Source organism: Mustela putorius, unplaced genomic scaffold (assembly GCF_011764305.1).
Source record: "Mustela putorius furo isolate JIRA1106 unplaced genomic scaffold, ASM1176430v1.1 tig00003858_pilon_pilon_pilon, whole genome shotgun sequence".
Taxonomy (NCBI): Eukaryota; Metazoa; Chordata; class Mammalia; order Carnivora; family Mustelidae; genus Mustela; species Mustela putorius.
In genome coordinates this window covers 50,091,434-50,107,708 of record NW_025422010.1, presented here as the reverse complement: position 1 = coordinate 50,107,708, position 16,275 = coordinate 50,091,434, and the positions used below count along the sequence as shown (strand labels likewise).

General features: G+C 45.0%; 1 protein-coding gene across 2 annotated transcripts in view; it reads right to left on the bottom strand.

Annotated features, from left to right (window-relative positions):
- Positions 1-2,554, bottom strand: part of MALT1 (MALT1 paracaspase) — a 57,596-nt gene extending 55,042 nt beyond the window's left edge. For both annotated transcript variants that reach the window (XM_045065673.1, XM_045065674.1), the window contains exon 1: positions 2,103-2,554. In XM_045065673.1, the coding sequence (XP_044921608.1) occupies positions 2,103-2,377 (275 nt within the window). In that variant the 5' untranslated portion in view covers positions 2,378-2,554. The remainder of the gene's footprint in view (positions 1-2,102) is intronic.
- Positions 2,555-16,275: the final 13,721 nt, after the last annotated feature.

Genomic DNA, 16,275 nt, shown 5'->3' with positions numbered 1-16,275 from the left:
GCCCTTCTCTCTATACTACCTTCGCCAGAGATGTGGCCTCAGACCTTTCTGTTAGTTTGCCACACGAACCATTCTGTGGCCTTTGGCAAAAGCTGACTGAACGCTTGAGAATGAACACTGAGCACCTGCTGTCAGGTATCCACTGCTTCAGCCGTGTATCCTACTTCAGCAGGTATCCACTGCTTCCTCAGTGGCAGGGCCTTCCTTTCTTCTCTTTCCTCCACTGCCAAATGAGGAGTCCTTACTCTCAGGCCCTCTTCAGGGAAGTCACCACAAACCAACCAAACCAATCACAGATCTGATGATCCTATCCCCAGAGAAGACAACTTTTTACACTGTTATGAAGTCCAGAAATTCAGAAATCTACAGACACAGTGTAATAGTATTTCGGATCTTCTTTGCATAGCCCCTTCTCCCTAAGAGAAGCACTGGTTTTTCCTAGAACAGAAAAGTGTGCTGTCTGCTCAATTTTGCAAGTTTATCACTTGTTAATTCCAACTTCACATCATTACTCCTCTCTGTGGCCAAAGAGCCCTAAATCATCATGATCCTGGCTTAACCCCAAACTCTGAAACTCGAGGTTGTTGCGAGGGCGAAAGTAGACAATGCAGGTAAATGCTTAGTGTGTTGCTATATACTAAATGCTCAATAAATGACAACAACCCACTGTTATTATTATTCACATCCAACATAGCATTTAACATGTTATTTGTGAATGTCCCAGAATAACAGTCCATTACTAGAGAGGTCCTTGTGAATAGGAACTAAATATTTGTCAACTTTTTATCTTCCGGAACTTCCAGCTCATAACAGGCTCATACCTCAATAAACATAAAATCGTGAACAAATGACTCCCTTCTCAATTCAAGAATATGGTGTCTAAGGTTCTATGCAGAACACAGACTGAACTGATGAATGCACAAATAATTATAGTCCAAGAGAAAGTTTAGTCATATGTGAAGTTAAAAAAAAACAAAACACAACAACAAAAAACTCCTAAGGGATTCCCAGCCAGGCAGATCAAAATCCTAACAACAGCAGAGAGGAGTGGTTCTAAGTGGGGTCTGGGCATCCCTAGTGCAGTTCCTGAGATCCTGTCACGGGCTCTGCAAGGTCCAAACGATTTTTTACAGTAACACTGAGATGTTACTTATCGTTTTCATCCAGTCTCTGAGGAAGTGTACATTGTGGAGTATCCAGTGTTACATGACCTGGGACCGTGCAACAGACCAAATGCAGAAGCCCCTAAAGGGGGCCCGTTCTCAGCAATAGAGGCAAGACTTCGAAGAGACCTTTAAAATGTAAAAACAATGCCGCTTTTCCAACAAATTGTGTTTGTTTGTTTTGGAAGTTTTGTTTTCCCACAAAAACATGCAATTTCTGTTAACACGTAACAGATTGCTCTTTTAAAAAGAGTTAATATTTTTAATGTTTCTTCGTTTTAATTCCCAATAGGGTAACTCCGCATACATTACATGTGTGTAATGCACAGAACCCACATTAAAAACTCTGGGGTCCTCAATAATTCTTAACAGTGCGAAGAAGTCCTGAGACCAAAGGTCCGCAGCCCCTAGCCTGGGCAGAGGAAAAGCAGTTTGACTTCGAGCTCAGGGCTCACGGCGAAGTCAACGAGAGAACCCGGGGAGGTGGTCTGACCGAGGCAGGCGGCAGTTTTAGTTTCAGGCTTTCCCAGCACCATCCTCTCCTACAGGAAAACTCCCAGGAAATCCTTCGCTTTCATGATCTCTTCACCTGCACTTCTGCGGCTTAAGCCTTCCTCCGGTCTTCCCGGCCTGCGCCCACAGCCCGTTCTTCCGCACCCCGGGTCTTTTGGAACCACGGCCCGGGCCCAGCGGTTTGCAGACAGCCCGCCTTCTCCCCCGATCCTCCCGGGTCGACCTCCGCGGCTCGCTCTCGGTGGAGCCCCCGGGGAGGAGGGTCCGAGCTGGGATCTCTGGCATTCCCACGCTTTCCCGACCGAGTCCCCTCTCCGCGCCGCGTTCACCGCAGCGGCCCCCGCCGCGCTCCGGCCGCCGGGGCGTCGGTCCTCGCACCCGGGTGGCCGCTCGCTCCCGCCCCCCCCCCGCGCCCCCGCCCCTCACCTGAGCCGGAGGCGCCCCCGACTTCCCGCCACCTCGGCCAGCCTCCTCCAGCCCCGGCCCTCGGGCGCTCGGTCCAGGCTCCCGCTGAGTCTCCGCAGCAGCGGCTCGGGAAGGCGGTTGAGGGTCGCGCCGGCCGAAGCGGGGAGTGGCGGCCCCGACGGCGCGGCCGGAGGCGGCTGCAAGGCCGGGGGCGACGGGGCCTGCGGCAGCTCCCCGCACAGCGACCCGTCCGTCGCCGGCGACCCCGCGACTTGCGTTGCTGCCCCCGGGCGCATCGCGGGGCTCGGCTCCAGCGAACCTTCCGCTCGCCCCCTCGCTCGCCCCGGCGCCGCGGAGGCAGGGGCGGAAGGAAAATTCCGGCGACGCCGCACCGCACTCTGAGGAGGAAGCTCCGCTCCCCGCCCTGCAGAGACAGGTTTGCCGGGAGGAGCCGCGCGGGCGGGCCACGCCTGCAGCGCCGAGGGGGCGGGGCCCCTGGCGGGGCGGGACCTCTGCGCGCATGCGCGCACCGCGCTTTTAATTCGCCTTCCCCCGCCGCCGCCCGCTCGCGGAGGCGCGCGCTTCGGAACTGGGGAGGTGGAGTCCGGGCTTAGTAGGAACGGTCGGGCGGCTGCAGCTGGGGGAGGAAGCGGTGGAGGAGCTACGCCCGGGCGGCTCCACTTGGGCTAGGAAGGCTGGGGCGTCGGGGCTTCCCGAGACCGTGGGAGGAGGATTGCCTCAAGCCGGAGACCTCAGCTCGCGGCTCTCCACCGCCGGCCCCTCGCCGCGCTCAGCTGACTCAGTGACTTGCGTGTGCCAGGACCCGCGTTGGGCAACCTCAGTAGAGGCTTCCTCGTTTTAGGGCTTGATGTGTATGGCACTGCTAAGGGAAGTGGTTCCTAGACATCAGATACCTAATGGAAATTTGCTCGAAATCTGTGCCTAGACTTTTTTTTCTTTCAACTGGGCGGCAGATCTTGGAAATGATCGTTTTTAGCAGGAATTGTCTGGTTTCCTCTGAGTCTGACTGCCTCCCATTGAACACTATAGAGTAGTTTGGGGCAAAAGGAAGCCATTTATCGAATGTGACCAGCTAGGTACTCTCAGAAGGCTGGCTTGCCCAATTTCCGGTGCCATTAGCTTTTGCATCACATAGGACAACGGGATTTTCTGTAGCAATTTGGGCACCCAAATTCCCCCTCACCTCTGGAGAGGTAATTAGTTGCTCCATACGTTCTCCCATCACATTCTAGCACAAGCAGTCACTATCCCTTTTCATCTGGTGTTAAGTGCAGAGTTCAGAAAGCAGTGTAATGGCTAAGTGCACGACCTTTAAGATCCAGAAAAATCTGCTGGATTCTCGTTTTATGACTTTGAATAAGTTACTTAATTTTCTGCCTCATCTGTTAAAATGGAATTGAAAATAATAGTAGAATGTAGAGTTGTTACCAGAATTAGGGGACTTGATGTAAGTAAAGCATTAACTCTGTCTGTCGTATAGGAGATAACAAATGCAAGCTATTATCCTTGGAAATGCAAAAGCTCGTTTCACACTCATTTTGACTTGGTAAACCTTTCCCAGTCACTTCTGGTGCTGTCTTGTTTTGTTCTTAGTCATTGAACATATATGAGAGTCTATTAGCTGCACGTGCCAATTACAGAAATCAAGTTTTCTAGTTTTTATTGGTCTAGTCTTTATTAGTCGATTGGTCTTTCAAAATTGAGATTCAACAAACTTCTTTTTTCGAAGTCTGCTACATGGAAGGTGTTGCTTATGCAGCTACTCACACGTGCCTGGGGATCAAAATGCACATCTATCTTATCCGCCCTGGGAAAATCCTTACCAATTTGATCTTTGTCCAATACAGCTCAGCTAGATACTAACAGTGTCCATTCCCTCCCATCTCCTCCTCAGCTTCTCCTCTTTTCCCAGGAGGACTGCCTCACTCATTTCCCTCTAGTCTAGGTCCTGTTTTCCACCTTGCAATTTTATTATTATTTTTTAAAAGTAGGCTCTATCCCTGTGTGGAGCTTGAACTCATGACCTTTGAACAGGAGTCGCATGCTCTACCAACTGAGACAGCCAGGTGTCTTGCAGTTTCCTAACCTCTTCATTCACCCCACCCAGCACCTTCTAACCTCTGCCATGGGCTGACATAACATTTTATGATTGGTCTTTTTCTCCTCTTAATCAAAGATTAATATTTTTATTATGTAATTCCACCCCCCTGTGGTTCTTTGAAGGGGCATAATGGTTTAATAGGGAAAGTTACAACCTTTCAAATTAGCCCTGAATTTGAATCTTGATGCTGCCAGTAATTGAAGTCATGACTTTAGGCAATTTCCTTGACCTCTCAGCTTCAATTTCTACATCTGTAAAAAGCAGAGATAATAGTACCTGCTTCAAAGGATATTATGAGAATTAAATGAGAGATAATAATGTATGCATATAAAACTTGTTTGGGAGTAGATGCAGCATTTACTAACACTCTCAAAATTGCTGCGTTAATTTTGGGAACAAAATAATAAACAGTAATTCAGCTTCTTTTCCTGTACCAACCATTACAATTATACAGAGATAGGAGAAACATTGAGAGTGGAGATCTGGCTTTTAAATGCACCTTAAAAGTTCATGCATATCTTTAGAGGATATCCTTGGGTGTTCTTCCTCATTAGTTGAAAGTGATGTAGGTCTTTGTGAATCCAGACAGTCTGCAAGAAGCTTGTGGTTTCTTTCTATGGAAATCCATTGATGTAATCTTCAAAATACAAATCTGGAAACTGACTCATAGATTTCTCTTCCTTTATACAATTTGACTTTAGATGGTACTTGAACTAAAAATGCCAAAACAAAGTGTTACTTCATGTCTGGACAGGTTTTCAAAGACCCAGCGCAGGAGAAAACCTGCGGGTCCTGGGACTGGTATACGACAGAGAGGAAGGAAGCAGGAGTCTTGTGACTTAAGTGGTACCCCTTGCCTGCCACCCTTATTCCATACCAGCACCCTTCATGTGCTCTGACTCAGCTCTGTGTTGAAGCTACTCAGTGCACCCTCGGACACAAGGCTCCCCACATCCACTGCCCCTTCTTGCTGCTATCTCCCAAAGGACTAGGGGCATTTTCCCATTTTAACTTCAACTTTGGAATAGTAACTAAGTGTTGTAATAGCATTCCATAATTTTTCGTCATAATGAATCATCCAGAGCAAACTACATTTATTTGTTTACATTCATTCTTTCACTCATTCATTCAATTTTAACAAATATTTACTGATGCCTACCTTGTGCCAGGCTCTGTTAAAAGATAGTTTTTATTAAGGCTTTTTGGGGGAGGGCTCAGTTTTAGACTCATGGTAAAATTGAGGGGAAGATACAGAGATTTCTCATATACCCTCTGCTCCCACACAGGCACCACCTCCCCCATTATCAACATTCACCAGCCGCAGAGTGGTACACTTGTCTTAACTGATGACCCTCCACTGACACATAACCACCCCATATACATAGTTTCCATTAGGGTTCACTCTTGGAGTGGTACATTCTGTGAGTTCAGACAGATGTATACTAACATGTATCCACCATTGTGGTGTTATACAGATGGTATCTTCACTGCCCTAGAAATCCTCTGTGGGCCACCTATTCATCCCTGTGCCCTTGAACTCCCATGAGACTATCAACAGATAGTTGAGCAGTGATTTATGAGATGGAAGACATTCATGGGCAACACAGTCACTTTGTTATCACCACCTTTCCTTCCGATTCAAGAGAACATACCTGAGCACTGGTATGATGATAGAAATAATTTTAGGTATCATGATAGATATGGCATTGTGATAGGGAAAGTCCTGAATCAGGTATAATTTTAGTATATGTGCTGCCGAAGCGAACGTGAATCAGGTCTAATTTATAATCTACAAAGCAAATCATTCAGAAACTCTGATACTTACATGATCACTACTAACTAATCACTGGGGACACATTTCAGCTGAAAATGGGAACTGCACTTGAGGTGCCACTTCTCACAGGCATTTAGCTCCTATCAGCTTCTAACATGGGCAGTGCTCTCCGTCATATCTCCCCCACCCCCCCCCCCGCCTTTGAGTTCTCCTCCCTCCCCAGGAGGGGCTCAGAGCTGATCTGCTCAACTGGGGTCCCAAAGAATCAGGGCTGATAAGAGTATTCCAATCAAGGGGCTGCATTGCTGGTGCATGAAAAACTGTCCAGCTTATCCTTTTTTTTTTTTTAAGATTTTATTTATTTATTTGACAGACAAAGATCACAAGTAGGCAGAGAGGCAGGCAGAGAGAGAGGAATGGAAGAAGGCTCCCCACCGAGCTGAGAGCCCAACGCGGGGCTCCATTACAGAACCCTGAGATCATGACCCGAGCTGAAGGCAGACGCTTTAACCCACTGAGCCACCCAGGCACACCCTGTCCAGCTTATCTTAAAAGAACATCGAGATGGTAGACATACAATGTCCTCTGAGCAATCCTAATTTACCTTCAGTCAGTCTTTTGTCACTTTTATCTTCTGTGGTATTTGTATTTCTGTTCTTCTGTATAAATCTTGGCTCTTTCTGCTTAGTAGGTCCTGTTGCATCCTGCTATCTTATTTGGGAATGCCTTACTCCAGTCTTAGGTCCTTGGAACCAAGGCCAACTAGACAAGGGGTAGGGTGGGGATTTAGTCATGCAGCTGAAAGGCAATGTGGGATCAGGGTGGCCCCTAAAGATAGGAAGTATGGAGAAAGCAGATGAGGCCAGTTCTTAAGTAGATGGCTCATCTACTTATTTTACCTCTAGGCCTTGGGGTAAAGTAGTGGTTCCCCATTAATCTGCATCATTTCATCATAGTAGAATCCCACCATAAGTCTTTGGGCTGGTCACTTACCACTGGTGCTAAGTACCTTTTATGTCCTCTATATAACAATCCTCTCTTCCGTTTTTACGGCCTCAGGAACCAATCAGACCCTGGAAAGGGGACTTGGGGTTCCAGATCCTGGCTCTCCCTTCAGGCACAGCAGAGACGGGACATAAAATATAAAACAAACCTGTGTTTTCTAGGAACCTATGATTTGTTGAGGAGATAAATTATATAAACATGAAAAAGTGGCAGAGCTATGTGTCAAACCTGAGGATTTTTGTATTGTGTTTTTTTTTTTTTTTAAAGATTTCATTTATTTACTTGACAGAGAGAGATCACAAGTAGGCAGAGAGGCAGGCAGAGAGAGAGGAGGAAGCAGGCTCCCTGAGCAGAGAGAGCCCGATGTGGGACTCAATCCCAGGACCCCGAGATCATGACCTGAGCTGAAGGCAGCGGCTTAACCCACTGAGCCACCCAGGCGCCCCCAGGATTTTTGTACTGTGAAGGTGTTGAAGCTCATTAGTTTTCCAGAGACTTATCAAAGGCCTAGAGATGGGTCAGGAACAAAGAGAAATAAACTTCTAGGATTAGGAATGCTGGACCCAGAGAGTTAAAGGAATCTGAGTAAAGGAAAGCATGGTAATAATACAACTGGGTATTAATACAACATATATTGGGTAATAATACAACATATATTTTTTTAAATGTGGCAACTGTGAAGGTTAATGACATTAACCTTCGCATGTGAACATGGTCAGGTAAAAAGGTGGTTAAATACATTTGTGCTGGCTCTCCTCCATGCCTCCAAAGGTGACCTGTTCTGCTTTCTGGGGTGACTGATGGAGGACCTCAGCAGACTTTCACAAGGTGTTAGTGATTGATTGACTGGGCCGTCCCTTCTGAGTCTGGGAATTCCTTGGCGTAGTACCTTGAAGACACATTTGGTGGGTCAGATTAGGGGAGTGGACTGGACACTAGGTCCCCTTCAATCCTAAGGTTCTAAGCAGGAAGCCATCAGGTCCCAGAGGGAGAAGAGCATGTGATCTAAGACCAGCCAAGGAGGGTGACTGCAGCTGCTCCAGGATTGAGTTAAGCAAATTAACATGTAAATACAATTTATTTGTGTGAGGCAGAGGGGCAATATTTAAATGACTGACACTTCAGGTTTACCATATTAGTTATTTGCTAAGATTAGATGCTGTGAACAAGCATGGCTATTTCAGGAGGATGGACACAGTACTAAATTAAAATGCAAGTAAGGGGCGCCTGGGTGGTGCAGTGGGTTAAAGCCTCTGCCTTCAGCTCAGGTCATGATCCCAGGGTCCTGGGATGGAGCCCCGAATCAGGTTCTCTGCTCAGCAGGGAGCCTGCTTCCTCCTCTCTCTGCCTGCTTCTCTGCCTACTTGTGATCTCCGTCTGTCAAATAAATAAATAAAATCTTAAAAAAAAAATGCAAGTAATATTTATTTGTTAGAGGAAAGGGGAGGAGAAGTACATGTTTAGTAGACCAGTAGCTTACATCATATTTAAGGCCTTTAAACATTAGTTATATGCTAAGCCTTACGTGCTAATTATTAATTTGTTCTGTAAAGTCATCTCAGTGAAACCTTTTCTTTAAAACATTTTTGTAGGAGCCCAGTTGACATTATGAATAAAAGAGCATTTGCTTAAAGTATTCTGTAAGTTTTCCGTAAGTGATAGTAATGAATTTTATTTAATAAGGTTTTGTTGTATATAGATCAGAGCTTTTAAACTCCTGGAAATTTTTATAGTATCTTTTTTTTTTTTTTAAAGATTGCATTTATTTAATTGACAGAGAGAAAAAGAGCACAAGTACGGGGAGCAGCAGCCAGAAGGAGAAGCAGGCTCCCTGCTGAGCAAGGAGCCCAGTGCTGGACTCCATCCCAGGACCCTGCGATCATGACCTGAGCCAAAGGCAGATGCTTTACCCAGGCGTCCCTATGGTATCTTAATGTAGGTAGTCAATAATGATTTCATGGTAATGAGAAAAGCTTGACACAAGTACACGTGTAGCCTCTGTTTAACTCTGTAAGCATGGGTGTCAGTCCTCAAGAGCATTTTGGCTCACTTAACCCAACACCTTCCCTTTCAGATGAGAGCCCTGTGGCCCAGAGAGGTTTTCTGTCCCTTCTTGAACATCTACATAGTAGTTCTCAAAATGTGGTCCTTGGACCAACAGCATCAGCTTTTTAGAAATGCAAATTCTCAGGCCCCACCCCAAAACTGCTAAATAGAAACTCTGGGATGGGATGAGCAATGTGTAGCTTACCAGCCTTCCATGTGACTGTGACCCACCTGAATGTTTAAGAACTACTCCCCCCATACCTTGGCTTTAAAATATCTTGAGGCAATAAGTTCCCTTAGATCACTCTCAGCCACATAGAGATTTACTTCCTGTTTTATGTCTAAATTTATCTCCCTGAAGCTTTGAAGGGCATGTCACACAGTCTTCACAAGTGTAGAGACACTTCTCTTACGATCTTTTGTGGGCAACAGCGCAGGATGGTCTCAGCAGAAGGGGAACCAAGCCAAGAGGGGGGAGGAAGACAGAGCTGGCAGTGGGCAGAGACTGGGGGAACAAGCGCTGATCTTGACCCCTTCCCTATTACCATTATTTGATCATTTGTAGTCCAAGATCTACCCCAGAGAGCAGCACAGCACAGTTTAGTTGTGGGGGTGGGGGGAGGTCTGGGTTTTTAAGACAAATAACACAGAATCAAGAAGTACAGAGTGGGGAGAAACCTTAAGAGCTCCATAGTAGAGAAGATGGGAATCTAGAATATTGGCCAACATTGTCCCAGAAATTCTCTGATTACAGGCAAGATAGAATCAAGAAGGGTCCAGCCCTCTGGGAGTTGAGCACTGTTGATAAGCTAAAAGAAGAGCCCCAGATGGACTGCCTGTGATCCATGGTAGGATTCTACTGCTCCCCACCCTCCCTTGCTAACCCAGTAAGCAGAGAAATCCAGGGACTGGGATGCCCAAGAAACTGAGGATTCGGAATGCCAAGGGAGCAATGTGGGGCCACTGTTTCTGAGGACTTCACAATGCTCTTCGGAAGGACGATGCGGTGGGTGGTTACTGTTTTGTCTGCCTAGAGTAGAACTCCCTTCTCAGAAATACTGCTTCTCAATGTGTGTGTGGTTCAGCAGGAGCCCCTAGTTTCTTACAAGTCTGTTTCTTTAACTCAGTGCTTGGCTGGAGGTAGGCATAGTCTCCAAGCTGGGCCAGTCCTGGGAATTTCTGACCTTCAACCAGAGGAAGGAGGTCTCAGGCTGTGTCAGGCAGCAAAACTGGAGTTATATATCTGAGCTGTTTCGTAGGCAGGTCCCCCCGCTGGCTGTGTGAGGAAATTGGTCAAGCTGGCAGCAAAAAGTGACTGGTACACTGAGAAGGAGAAACGAGAGGCAGAAAAAGGATTGGTGATGTTCCTGTCCCTGGCTATGGTCATCCCAGAGGCTGGCTCATATCTACCTTTTCTGCAGTTCAGTTGGCTGAGCCAACAAATTCCTTTATTTTTGCAGTAAGGGAAAGGGAAAAACAGGTTCTTCAAGCTTCTTCTGTTGAGTACTTGGGGCCTGCAAACTACAATGATAAGAGACAAATGAACAGGAGGAAAGGTTTATTTTGTATGCACAAATGACCCATCGAAGGAAGCAGCTGGCTTCTTGAGTGGTTGGAGTTAAAGGATTATATATCTGATTTAGTAGAAGAAAGGGAGGAGGGAAGAAAAGCCTTGTTATGGGAAGAACAAATAAGATTTTTTTTAACATCCTTTTTAAAATTTACTGTAGAAACAATACGAAAATGGGAGAAAACATTAGCATCAAAAATGTCAAGTCAGGGTGGGCGGTTGGGGGAACCAGGTGGTGGGTATTAAGGAGGGCACGGATTGCATGGAGCACTGGGTGTGGTGCAAAAACAATGAATTCTGTTACGCCGAAAAGAAATAAAAAATGTCAAGTCACTTTTTTTTAAGATTTTATTTATTCATTTATTTGTCTATGCTCGCTTCGGCAGCACATATATTTGTCAGTGAGAGAGAGAGTACATACAGCAGGCAGAGTGGCAGGCAGAGGCAATGAGAGAAGCAGGCTCCTCGCCAAGCAAGGAGCCTGATGTAGGACTTGATCCCAGGGCCCTGGGACCACGACCTGAGCCGAAGGCAGCGGCTTAACCAACTGAGTCATCCAAGTGTCCCCAAAATGTCAAGTCACTCTTAAAAAAGATTTGTAATTTTGCAAATAGGTTTCTTTAGGAAAGGCAAATGGGTTTTAGGAAAGAAGAGGAAGATACGGTTTGTGATAATGTTTGTCTACATACGTATGAGAGGTCTTTCCATCTTCAGGGTCATAAAACTGTCCTGGAAGGGGGATTTGGGGTCGGTTTTATTCATGTTCTCCCTCTCAGAGGAGATCAGCTCTGAAGAGGAATTTATGGCAGCCTTATTTCCCAGAAGTCACTGCTTTTAGTCAGATAAGGGAAGCTCCCAGAGCCACCCTCCACCCCCAATCTGCTGAGGCTCAAAAATGTCTTCAGCTTACAATAATATTACACCAAAGTGGCGTATTTCAGTGTGCCATACTCTGCTCCTGTCAGTGTGGAAGTGTCTCACTTCATAACGCCCTTCTGTAGGTGTTTTAACAAAATACCTTGTAAAGTCCTTAATTATTTTTACTTCCTTTTCTTCTCAAGATCTTATTTATTTATTTATTTGAGTGAGTGAGCAAGCCCGTGTGTGTGTGTGTGCGTGTGTACAGAGAGAGGGGCAGAGGGAGAGGGAGAGAGAGAATTCTAAGCAGACTCCCTGCTATGACCCTGGGATCATGACCTCTAAACCAGTCGGTACTGGTTAAGCCACTACTGGTTAACCAGTACTGGTCAAGCCACCAAGGTACCCCTCTTTTTTTTTCTGAAAGATTTATTTAAGAGGCCGAGAGAGGCAGGGGGAGAGGGAGAGAGAGAGAATCTGCAAGCAGACTCCCCTCTGAGCAAGGAGCCGGACAGAGGGCAAGCCCTAGATCATGACCCCAACCAAAACCAAGAGTTGGACACCTCATCTGACTGAGCCCTGCAGGTGCTCCTGTTTTACTTTATTTTCTAAGTGGCTACAGGATCAATTCATACTATTTTTAAATTTCGTAATTCAAGAGCAGTTTTAGGTTTTATTACTGAAGTAATCCACATCCACTTAATGCACAATATGAACCAATTATGCTTTTCTCTTTCTGGACAGAAATCACTCTATGGACTGCTTAGATGTTCCTACATTTTATGAAAGATCCCACAGGAGTATCCCTGGAAGAAATATTTCATGTGTGTGGAAGTAGTACCGTCAGCTCAATAGCCTGTAGCCTAAGGTCATTTTTATTGTTGTTTTGTTTTAAAGATTTTATTTATTTGTTTGAGAGAGAGAGAGCAGGCGCAAGAGCAGTGGGGCGGGGAGTGGCAGAGGGAGAAGCAGACTCTTCCCTGAGCGGGGAACCCCATGCGGGGCTTGACCCCTCGACCTTGAGATCATGACCTGAACTGAAGGCAGATACTTAAACGACTGAGCCACCCAGCTGCCCCTAGCCTGAGGTCATCTGTAACATCAGTTGACCAACAGTAACTCAGTTTCATTCCCAACTGTCTTTAGAGCCCATTGGTAGATACTCCCAGATTCTGGTGACTTAATATTCAGGTGATTGGTCAAGTGTCTTCTGTTTAACTGAATGCTTTAGACCTATTTACTTCAATACAGGGGACAAGTGTATCCCTAAAATATGGGGTAAAGAAAGACTAAGGCAAAGAAAGCTTAAATGCCCCAGTCCTCTCATTCCTGAGTGCACACTTGCACTGCGCTTACCTTGTATCAAATGAAAGAATGTGGACCCTTGAGATTTGGCTGCAAACTTTTGGTTTCGCCCTGTTGTGTTTCCTCCCTTTGTGGTTAGCTGCTTGGGAGGGGGTTTCCGGAGATGTAGGCTATATAGTTTGTTTCCCAAAATATTTTGCATTGTTTTGGGTGGGAGAGCCTATTGTCTACTCTGTAATACCTCGATCTCAGAGAACTAATACAACCCATAGCCATAATCACATGAGTGTAGTGTGTCTCTCAGCGGTGACACATTCTTTTTTTTTTTTAATGATTTTTTAAAAAAGATTTTATTTATTTGACAGACAGAGATCACAAGTAGGCAGAGAGGCAGGCAGAGAGAGGAGGAAGCAGGCTCCCTGCTGAGCAGAGAGCCCGATGCGGGGCTTGATCCCAGGACCCTGGGATCAAGACTCGAGCCGAAGGGAGAGGCTTTAACCCACTGAGCCACCGAGGCGCCCTGGTGACATATTCTTTCATAAGAAAGGAAAATGTTTAAAAAAATTATTTTTTAATTTGGTAAAATATACGTAATATAATTTTAACCATTTTTAAGTGTGCAATTTGGTGGCATCAAGTTCTCAGTGCTGTGCAACCCTGGCTACCATCCATCTATCCCCAGAACTTTCTCATCCTCCCAAACACGAACTCTTGATCCGTTGCACAGCCGCTCCCCACTTCCTCTCTTTCCCTCTGGTCTTTGGCACCCTCTATTTGGCTTCCTGTTTCTGTGAATTTGCCTATTCTAGGTACCTGACATAAGTGGAATCATACAGCATTTGTCCTTTTATTTCTGGCTTATTTCACTTCTCATAACACTTTCTAGGTTCGTCCATGCTCTAGCATGTTTCAGAATGTTACTTTTTGAAAGCTGAGCAACATTCCATTGTATGTATAGACCACATTTTTAAAATGCATCTGATGATGGGCATTTGGGCTGTTTCTACATAGAGTCTGCACTGACAATTCTTTTGGGTATGTATCTAGAAGTAATTATGTTTAACTTTTTGAGGAACCAAAGAAAGGAAAACTTACGAACTATCCTATTTTTTTCTTCACTAACCACAAGTTGTATCTGCAGGCCCCAGATGTGATGTGACAGAATGTCTCAGATTACACTGGAGCCTGTTGCGTAGACCCCAGAGCATGTGAAATGCTTTAGAAGCTGGTCTGGTATTCCTGCTACAGGGCATGGTGGAGGGAGGCAATTCACTTTGGGGTATCTTATCTGAACCCATGATACTTCCTTACAGAAGAGCTCTACGGCTTTTCCCAAGAGGACTCTGATTTTTTTTGGCAACTCTAAAACTAACTGCCTTCTTGGGTTGCTCCAGATTGGGGCCTTTATAGAACTGGACTAAATCCCAGAGCTTCTTTAGGGAAGACTAGGAAACCAGCTCCCTCTTCCAAAACCGCCAAATCACATTCATTATCGAGTCCTATCACTTTTTTTTTTTCTTCCTTGGCTCTTGATCCCCTTTCCTTTCTGTGTCTGCTGCGACCATTCTGGTCCAAGTGAATTCCTCTTGTGAATTCCTAAAATGGCATCTCTTGCTGGTCTTCCTCCAGGCCCGCTTCTCCACACAGCCAGAATCATCTTTCTGAAGGTCTGATCTGACCACGTCCCCGACAGGGCTTTGGTGGAGGGGACCAGATGGGACGATTATAAAGTTCATATAGAGAAGTAAATAGGTAACAACGAGGAGGTTTTTAAAAATCAAGAGTAATGAAAAGAGACCAGCCTTTTCAAATATCGAAATAGATTAAAGAAGCCATAAATACTTAGTTTTATGTCACACCTGGGTAGGCAGATCAATGGAACAGAATACGGTACTGCAAATGAGACCCAAAACAGATGAGAACTTAAATTATAATGAAGATGGTATTTTAAATCAGTGGGAAAAACTGGATTTTGATTAGTTGGGTGTTGAGACAAATGGGGAAAAAATTTGTTTCCTTAACTCATGCATCACACTAAAGGAATTTCCAACTTCACAGCATATTAGATAATATTTTAAAAAATGAAACCATAAAGATACAAGAAGAGAATTCGGGAGAATGTCTTTATATTCAGAGTAGGAAGGGTTTTCTGAATATGAAAAATCTCCGATGACTTAAAAGATTGGTGAATTTGTGTATATACAAATGAAGATTTTGTTTGTGGAGAAAAAGCACACATAGTATAAAAATGCAAAGGACAAACTGGTCATTATATTGAAGACAAAGGGTACTATTCTTAAAATGTAAAATACGCTTATAAGATAACTGAAACGTTAATTATGTTTCAGGAGGAGAGTCCCTCCTGTATACCTTCTTGGCTCCCTATGTGCACCTGGATGAGGGCAGAGGTCTGTCTTCTGCTTGTCTGTGTGTCCAACCCTCCCCACCCCCCAACAGTGTCAATTACTAACAATTATTGGGCACTTAGCATATAGCAAGTGATGTATTAGGAACATTCCACAAGTAACTTGCCACCACATCAACCTAAGGAAGAAGCTATAATTATTCTCATTTACCAAAGGAGTTTCAGGGAAACAAAAATGTGTCCAGGGCCACCCATCTAGGGGCATGTATGCTAATGAAAGTGGATTGAGTTTAGCATTTTGGTGCATAATTAATTCTTACCAGTAGACTGAGCCATAACATTAAATTATGAAGCCCACATTTGAAATAGCTTAGTATAAGCAAACTTAAGGAACTAGAGACTCTCTCTACCCAAGTAACTTGGGTCTCCCTTACTTCAGAAGTACAGGAGTAGCCTGACTATTAAAGACAGTGTCTTCTTACTGCCTCTTCCCCCATGATGCTAATTTTAATCAATGAAGGTGACGTCTCATCAAAGTGGACCCTTTGAGTTTCACATCTTTTAGGTAAACATTTGCTCTCTTTGGGCATTCTTTTTAAAATGCTAATATTTTCCAAAGTTAAGGCATTGAATTCCTAAATGTGTAATGGGTATGAGTTTATCACAGACTTTTCTACTCTAGCCTAAAGTAGACTAGAGGAACATGGGGCTAAATGTAGTTACATGATGTGGTGAAAGGTGGTTGATTGTCCCCCAGTGTCTTTGTGATTTTCGTCCTGTGGTTCACTGTCTGCTTGCCTAGGGTGCGTGGGAGGGGTTGTTGTTAAAAATGAAGATTTCTGGTCTTGAACTCAGACCCACTTAGTCTGAATCTCTGGGAATGGACCCCTAAATCCCGCACTGGAACAAGAGCCCCAAGAGATTCCGATGCGTGGTGGAATTCAAGACTAACTGCTTTAAGGGTCAATGTAAACTCCAGAGAGAATGACATGAAAATATCCCGCCGTGTATGTTTTATTCTCATCGCTATTTCCATACTGGTCTGAAAATTATGGGGAGGAATCCCCAACACTGCACGGTAAGGGCCAAGGGGATACTAGAATGGGGGAGAAAATGGAACTGAAAGAAAAGATCTAGGGACGGACACTT